The sequence below is a fragment of the Vitis vinifera genome, chromosome 2, assembly GCF_030704535.1.
Source record: "Vitis vinifera cultivar Pinot Noir 40024 chromosome 2, ASM3070453v1".
Classification (NCBI taxonomy): Eukaryota; Viridiplantae; Streptophyta; class Magnoliopsida; order Vitales; family Vitaceae; genus Vitis; species Vitis vinifera.
This window is the reverse complement of record NC_081806.1, coordinates 10,161,284-10,169,436: the sequence shown is the minus strand read 5'-3', so window position 1 is coordinate 10,169,436 and position 8,153 is coordinate 10,161,284. Positions and strand designations below refer to the sequence as shown.

The following is an 8,153-nucleotide window of genomic DNA, read 5'->3' as shown; positions in this document are numbered from 1 at the left end:
GAAGAAAGAAAATTTTTCCGAAAAATGGTCATGAAGTGAAAGATGGGCTATATTGTCACAAAACAACATTCATCATAAATAAATAAATAAATAAATAAACTTTTTGACACAAAACTTGTCTCAAGTTAGAGATAGTTTTTGTTAGAATATTTTATATTTCGTCACAAATATTATTCATAGCTAAAAGTAACTCTTAATGGAATACGAAAACAAATTTTATTCGTGCATAAAATTAATTCGTTATGGATTTATTGTGATAATTGTGTGACAAATTTTTTTTCATGATAAACATGTTTTTACTACAAAAATCAAACTTTCTACCTTGAAAATGTTTATGCAAAAACATCATATTTATTGTAATAGAATAATTCCAATTTGAGAAAGGGAAGGAGATCTTGACGAGCTTGATTTATTTGTTCTTGGGTACTTAGCCTTCCATTTTTTATTTTTTAAACACAAAGGAATGATTGTATAGACATGTAATGAGGCCAAAGAAAAAACATGATATCCTATTTGGAAAAGCTTATTCATCACCTTGGAGAGTTTGGATATAGCCTTTTACCATCATCCACATTTCTCAAGGTTAAACTCAGATCTTCCAAGTATTTAGAGAGACACCATATTTTTTCATTAAAATCAATGAAAAATAATACTTTTATTTAATTAAAAAAATTTAAATATCATAATTTAAGCAAAATATTTTGAAAATAATATTACTTAAAACATAAATTCAAGCCAATTACATCCAACGGGGCTCAACTAAATCCAATCCATACTCCCAACGTAAATTGGCAACCAATTGGGAGGTAGGAGAGAGTTGTATGAGGTATCAGATAAAGTAGATAATTGAAGATATAGCATGCAGGGAGCTAAGAGGGGACGTCAACAAAAATAAAACAATTCATCAGTAGCATAGGAATTAAAAATAGACCAATTCAAATTCAAATTGAAATAAAAAAAATAAAAAAAAATGAAGAGGAAACAACAAAGCAGGAGTCAATTCCCGAACCAACACCCTTGCTGACTGGTGAGGCCAGCGCATTCAAAACGCCATTTACGCATTTTAAGCCTTACCAGCAAGCAAGGATCCCATCTGGTGCGCTCTTGACTCCCTCCACCACCACTGTCCCTACCATTTCTCCATTTAAGACATTTTCACCTACCTAACTAACTACTACCTTCATTACATCGTTGTCTCTTTCTTTATTTACCAAAACACCCACCTCGCTTATTTGACCTTTCACTCCTCTCTTGGTTTCCTACTAATTATCCAAAATCTCCCCCCATCCTTTTTTCCATTTCAGAAACCCCAAAAAGAAGAGAGGAACCCAGTGGTCCCCTCGCCCCTTCTCACACCATTATGCAAAAAACCAAGATTCACGTTTGGTGTGAGGCAGGGATGTTTGTTTCCATCGGAGGAGAAGGTAGAGAAAGGGAGATTTTGGGTAATTAAGATACGGAAACCTAGGTCTACTGCTTTGGTGGAGCAGCTGGCTCTGTGGAAGAGCCGACCATGCTACTGCTATTATCAGGGCAGATGCTGCTAAGTGCAGCATTGATTTGATGTACTGTGTTGCATAAATGGTTGTTGATGGCCGTGACGCTCGACAGGTTGAGCTTTGCAGTTGGGATTGTGCTGGCCAGAACTTGTAGACCTACAGTGAGCAGACAGCCTGAGTTGTGTCCATTTCCGTCTCCTGAAGGCGGCATCGGGTTGTCGTCGGTGGTGGTCATGATGTTGCAGTCATTGTTAGGTACCACTGGGACTATGGCAAACCCCATTGGGAGCAGGGGAATGCAGGAGGGGTCCTCACCGCTCATGGCTAGCTGAATAGCATCCACGTCAATGGTGGTGTAAACCACGTGGCTGCCGGACTGGTCGGTGCAGCTCTCTTGCAGCATGAGCTCTACGTTCTGTGATGAATTGCTGGCCACCTGCATGCATGAAAAGGGTCTCTAATTTACACACTTTTAAATTAGATGAAAATTGATGAGCACCTCCTAAAGAAGATTGGTTCAGCACTTATTTCATCTCTCTAAATATTTTCAATTTTATTAACTAATATACATGTGAACACTCAAATCTATAGCATCAATAATCGTTGGTGGGAATGCGATTATCCAAATCAACTGATGGACAAAAGAAAACTAAATAAATAAATAAATAAACCATTTTTTCTCTACTTTCTATGAAGGTTTAGGGGTACAATAATGAAAGTTAAACCCAATTGTAGTCATTAGTTTTTTCTTTGCAATATGTTATAACCATTCCTTAATAAATCCAGTAAATGGATGGCAGATTCAAATCCCAAAATTGTAAGCTAACATGGCTAACTTTTTGTAATAAGAAAACATCTAAAAGATGTCACTGCATATGGCTCCCAAACCATACACCCAACTTCCTAATCATTTCCCACATAATTTGGTAATCACAACATTTGCTTAAATTTTTGCAACATTTATCATTCCTTCAGAATAACCATGGATCATTTTCATATTTTTCCTTGTTATTGAACATAATTATTCAATCTATTATGAGGTTGAGATTGATCGGACTTCACTAATCTAGATTCTAAGTGATATCATTTGGGAGATGAGATATATATGATGCATAAAAGAGACAGTATTTTCATTCTTGAATACACTGATTATGTTGGTTTCCTATGTTAATGATCAGTAGATCTGAATTATGATAAGGGAAAATATTATAGAACTATCTGTATAGTAGAAAAGACTTACATTGATGCGAAGAAGAGAAATGCAGTTTCCTGGATGAGAGCCATTGGCAATGTGTGCCACTTCATGTAAGGAATTCCCATTGGAAAGAACATCAAGCTGCAAAATACAAGTTATCATTTTTAGTCTTGAGTATGGGTTTTAGGATGTGTCTTGAAGATTTGAAAGAATTATGTCTGAATCAAACCTGAGCTCTCCTACGTTCATCTCTCAAGAGATCAAAAACATGGTAGTGAGGATGTGGCAGCCAAGTAGTGGATACAGCACTTAGGATAACCCCATTGGGTTGCCCAGGCTCAGTGATTTTCCTTGTGGTTATCCTAACAGTGTCATCAGAGGAATCAGAAAGAGCCGTCCAAGACTGACCACTGGAAGTGCTGATGTTAACCGAGAATGTTCTTATCATTCTTTGTGCTAAATTCATCAGGTTCTTCCGAGCCTCAGGAGAAGGTATCACTGTAAATTTCAGAGTGGGAAATGTCACATACAAGAATGTGAGCATGAATGCATACAAACATATATGAAAGAGAAATAAAATTAGACACGTCTCTCTGTGTATATGTAAAGCATGAAAAATTGTGAACACAGATTTTTTTCCAAGTTATCAGATGAGATTACATGATTATGGTAGCAATTGCCTAATCCCTACTGTGACAGTTTGTCACATGTACATGTGTATTACATTTTACCATTCTACAAAATTCATACTTCATTTAGGCCTGCATTAACAGAAGGTTAATTGATAACTATGTATGCATATCTATGTATATATAGATACAGAAAAGTTTAGAAAATGAAATTGGGCATTTACTATAGAGCATATAAACAGGTCTATAAATAGCTCTACATGCAGAAAAACATGTACAAATTTGTAATGCAATGCCGAGGAGAAAGAAGTGAACACAAGAACCTCCTAGGTCTGATATATTTCTGGCCATGAGGCTTGCAACCCTCTCGCATTGTCGCTGTAAGACTGCAAGCCAGCGTGTAGCTCCAAATGCCATCCCGCTGTTGACAAAGTGATGAAATATATGATGGACAGGTTTTTCCTCTACGTCAGCATGTTCTACCCATGTTACCTGTATTGAGAAAGAAAAAAAAAAAACGCCCACCATGAGAAAGGATTTGAGTAGTTATTGTTCTATCTGTTCTGCAGCCCTCAATTTAGCATTTATGGTGTTTGTTTTAACGGAAGAAAACGAAGAAGATTAAAACCAACAAAATTGAATGTCTTCATACTGATCTAAGTATACAAAAAGGGACAGTAGAACACACCCTCGAGTATCCATTTGGCATATCTTGAATAATGCAGCCAGAGGGTCGTCTCCTGTATCTAGGCACGGAAGGTTGGAGATTGTCATTGAAGCTATCAATGGGAAAATCAACAATTGCCCAAGTTCCCTCATCGACATTTTGTTGGCAGTAACGAAGGAAATGTGTCTCACGCGTTGGAACCAAAGGTGAGAGAACTTGCAATTCTGCATACATCTGAAGAAACAAAAAGTAGCAAATTAAGCCGTGAGTGACATACAAAACTCGATGTATACCCACCAACTTACAAAAAGCTAAACAGCTTTCTAATGTTAGCGTTAGCAAATTTTCTGAGATTGAATTTCGGGTGTTGAATTACTTACCAGATGAAGGGAACCATTTGCATGACCAGAAACGCCTGAAAGAACTTGAACAGTTTTTGCTCTAGAAATAATGGAAGGAAACAGCTCCATCCATTTCATCTGAAGAAGTAATGAGCAATAGAAACATCTGGTCAAGCGCAAGTGATTTAAAGCAGAAAATCATGCTTAACATAATAAAAAATATCACAATAACCCCCCAAAACACCCATGAAATTAATCCTAGTAAGTGCTAATGATGGATACGAATTGTAGGAAATTATGGGTCCTATTAGCAGTTAGTTTCACTCTAATTGAGGATACTTCAACATTCACACTGTAAACAAATTTATAGATCATAGCCACTTACAGCATCTAAGAAGGCATCTACCAAATTGATGCTATTCATTATAACTACGGCGCTGTCACGGGTAGCTTCTGTCCTGAATTCACCTGGGTGCTGCTTGAGGTTCATCGGCCATGGGAACATTCTTCCATACTCTTCAACATTAATTACTTCCTTCCCATTTTCATTGCTTCGGATCCAAAGAGGCTCCCCAAGCTGGCACATCTTCACAAGCTCATCAACAGATGATATGGCAAGTTCAAGCGCAAGAGACTTTTCCTCCTCTAATACGAGACCGCCTTCTGGAAAGTGAGAGCTTTCTGGCATTAAAGGCACTGGAATCATGTCGGTGCAATTAGCCATAGGCTCTGGGAAATTCCTGGCATAGATACTCATATCCAGATCCAAGGAAGGCGCAAGCAGTGGAGGGGGCGGTCCTATTGCTTGGATCGCCCGGCCACCATAGCGTGAAGCAAGGCAACAAACACGATCCAACTGCAGAACATTCAACATCGTTAACACAAATTGTATGAGCAAAAATTAGGTCATGGTGGTAAAAAAAAATCATCAATTTTATTTCACAAACAATAAGTATTTCAAACTTCATGGTGCTTCCTGGCCTAAAAGAAAAACCACTTCACAATGCTTGGCGTGAACTTCCTTTCTTAGTTGTAAACCTTCAAACGGAAATTCAGACTTTCAATAAGAAACATATTCTATAGGTAGCAGTAAGCAGTAAGCAGCAGTTGGATTCAACAGTAGAAGAAATCATCCCATTTTGTTTCACAGAATATTATCATTTTTTTATAACCCAGAGTAGAAAAAAATAAAGAAGTGGGGGAGGGGGAGGGCTCGCAGGAGGGGAGGAAGAAAATTTACTGGTGTTTAACATAGTTCAGGTTTATTAATCCATATTCTGGTGTATGTTTTTTAAGTAATAGATATATGCCTTCACCAGCAAAAGAAGACATACAGTTCCAATTATCTGTCAAATGGTATTTATTTTAAACCACCAACAATCACTTATACCTCTTCTTTAAGCCGAGCATTTTCGATGCGAAGTTGTTGTTCATCAAAGGCGATCTCCCCCAGCATTGCTGGACCACCACAGTTAGGACAGATAACACTTCGGAGGGCCGCTTGCAGCCGGTAATTCTCATTCTTCAAGTTCTCATTCTCGGCTCTTAGTATCACATTATCAGAACGGTCTTGTTGGGCCTATCAAACAAACAAACGACAAAATGAATTAACCCCATCTTACATCTTATACCTTACACACACTCTGAGCACATTCATCGTCATCGTGTTATTATTGAACTCCGAACACTTTAACCCTAAACAGTCTGGTATTTAAGCTTTTGCTCCTTCTGACAACCACAGGTGCAGGTAGGGTTAAATACCCACAACTGTATATATATTTATGGGTTACAGACTGTATGAGTGAACCAAACTTAATGAAGATTCTGCAACAGTGAGAGAAAGAAAGAGAGAGTGATGATGGCGAACCCATACCACACGGTATTAGCCTCTTAGGGCTTAAAACGTTAATGTTAGTAGGAAAAAAAGGCCCTTTTCCCTCCGAGCAGGCACAAACGATAGTAAATAAATAAACAAAACGCTTTCTATCTTTTCTCGGGAATCGTGCAAGCTTGATCGCTGGTTAATTTTAGGGTTACCATGAAAGCGAAAGGAATGGAGTGGGATAGAAGGAGAGGTGGGTATCATTAAATGACGAGATGCTAACATGCGCACCTTCATCTGGGTTCGCCGGTTTTGGAACCAAAACTTGACTTGGCGTGGTTTGAGGCCAAGTTCTTGGCTGAGTTTCATCCTCTGCTTGTCATCTGGGTGTGGGCATTCCTTGAATAAACTGCAAAAAATGAGTGACGGTGGTGCAACTAGAGTGTGAGTTTAGGTGATTTTCCCAACATTTATGCGTAATGGGTTGTGATTGAAGTATAAGAACCATGTTTTTGAAGAGAGTGAGAGAGAAATAGTAGCATACGCTTCCATTTCTTGGATCTGGCGAGCAGTGTGTCTGTGGTAGCGTTTTTTCTTGGGTTGTTGTTCGTTCTCTTGCTCGTTGCCTGACACTCCTTCGATATGCTCACTTCCAGACCCACTCTCCATCTCATCTTTCCCTCTCAAAAGCCCACTCTCTTCCTTCTGAAATACAGAACACAAACCACATTTGCTTAGTTCATATCTTCAGTACAAATTAATGAGGAAATTTTTTTAAGGCAAACGAGATACATATAGGAGAAACTTACGGGAATGATGGATGAGAAGGCATGGAAAGGGCCACCCATGGATGACATGAAGTTGAAGTTAGGGTTTCGGATCGGCGAAGAAAAGAGGGAATCTGAAGAGACTACGTTGCCTCCCATTGATGTCAGAACTTGGCAGTCTCCGTACATTTTCCCTCGCCTTTGCTATGTATGAAATGTATATTTTCAACCCAAAAAAGATGGCAAAACGTCCACAATTATCAACTAGGGTTAGGTTCTGTTCAGGCGGACCTCACGTTTGCCATCACAGAAACAGTTAAAAAAAAATCATCAAAGATCAGAGAAAGATGAAATTAAAAACACCACTTAGAAAACAATCAAGCACCACCTATGAGATAATAGCAAACACAGATGCAAAAAGTGAGCAAAACCCATCAGCAAATCCAGACATGCAGTCCAACAAAACACCATCAAACCAGTGACAAAAACCCACAAAAATTTCACTCAGAAGAACTTTCAACACTTCAGATCACACACAAAACAAAAAGCAGCTAAAACAAAAAGACCAGGAAAATTCTCCATACCAAAGTAGTGGTTGGGCCCTTCAAGGCAAAGAAAATAAAAATTCAAGGCACTTTGAGTTCCAAAAACGGAAATTAAAGGACCCAGAAAAAGAAGAGCTTAAGGAAAATTAAATGAGAATTTGAATTGAAAATTTGGAAGGAGCAAAGAAAGAAGTGAGTAAGATGGAAATAAAGAGTAAATACCCACTGTCGGTGGTTTTGGAAACGGAGAGTCCCTCTCTGTGGATAGATACAGGTATCTCTTCTCTTTGTCTTGCTTTGCTTGAGTTTGACTTCTTTTTCTTCCTTCACTTCAGCCCTCACTTTCTCTCTCTAAAAACACCACTGACACTTTCTCTCTCTACAAAATGTTCACTCCATTTCTCTCTCCACATAAACGCGGTAATTAATATTGACCGTACGTGGTGAATGCCAACTTTAACTCCGGGTGACAGAAACCGATCATCGCCACTTAATCAGTCGGCTGTTTCACTACACGTGGCGTGGGACAACTGGCTGAGAGAGCGTTTCCGTCAGAGAAAAAAAGTCAAACCGTTTCTTCTTCAGTTACTCGCTTTTTCTACTCCCATTCCCACGGCATCCGCCTCCGAAGAGCGTGGAGCGTTTCAGTCTAAGTAAGTGGACTGTGATCTCCACGCGCCATCTGGGT

At 38.8% G+C, this 8,153-nt stretch overlaps 1 protein-coding gene across 3 annotated transcripts; it reads right to left on the bottom strand.

Moving 5' to 3' along the window:
* Positions 1–884: 884 nt before the first annotated feature.
* Positions 885–7,796, bottom strand: LOC100253940 (homeobox-leucine zipper protein ROC3-like). Of its 3 annotated transcripts, none has more exons than XM_002277637.5 (12): positions 7,688–7,796; positions 6,963–7,124; positions 6,698–6,858; positions 6,445–6,562; positions 5,722–5,910; positions 4,717–5,187; positions 4,371–4,469; positions 4,012–4,224; positions 3,647–3,815; positions 2,924–3,192; positions 2,740–2,835; positions 885–1,935 (listed from the first exon to the last, which is right to left on the bottom strand). In XM_002277637.5, exons 2-12 carry the CDS (start codon positions 7,107–7,109, stop codon positions 1,471–1,473), a joined length of 2,397 nt encoding a protein of 798 aa, XP_002277673.1. In that variant the 5' UTR covers positions 7,110–7,124; positions 7,688–7,796; the 3' UTR covers positions 885–1,470. The 3 variants fall into 3 exon arrangements, with proteins under 3 accessions (XP_002277673.1, XP_010663102.1, XP_010663098.1); XM_010664800.3 differs by having other exon boundaries at positions 7,692–7,793; XM_010664796.3 differs by lacking the exon at positions 7,688–7,796 and adding an exon at positions 7,505–7,681.
* Positions 7,797–8,153: the final 357 nt, after the last annotated feature.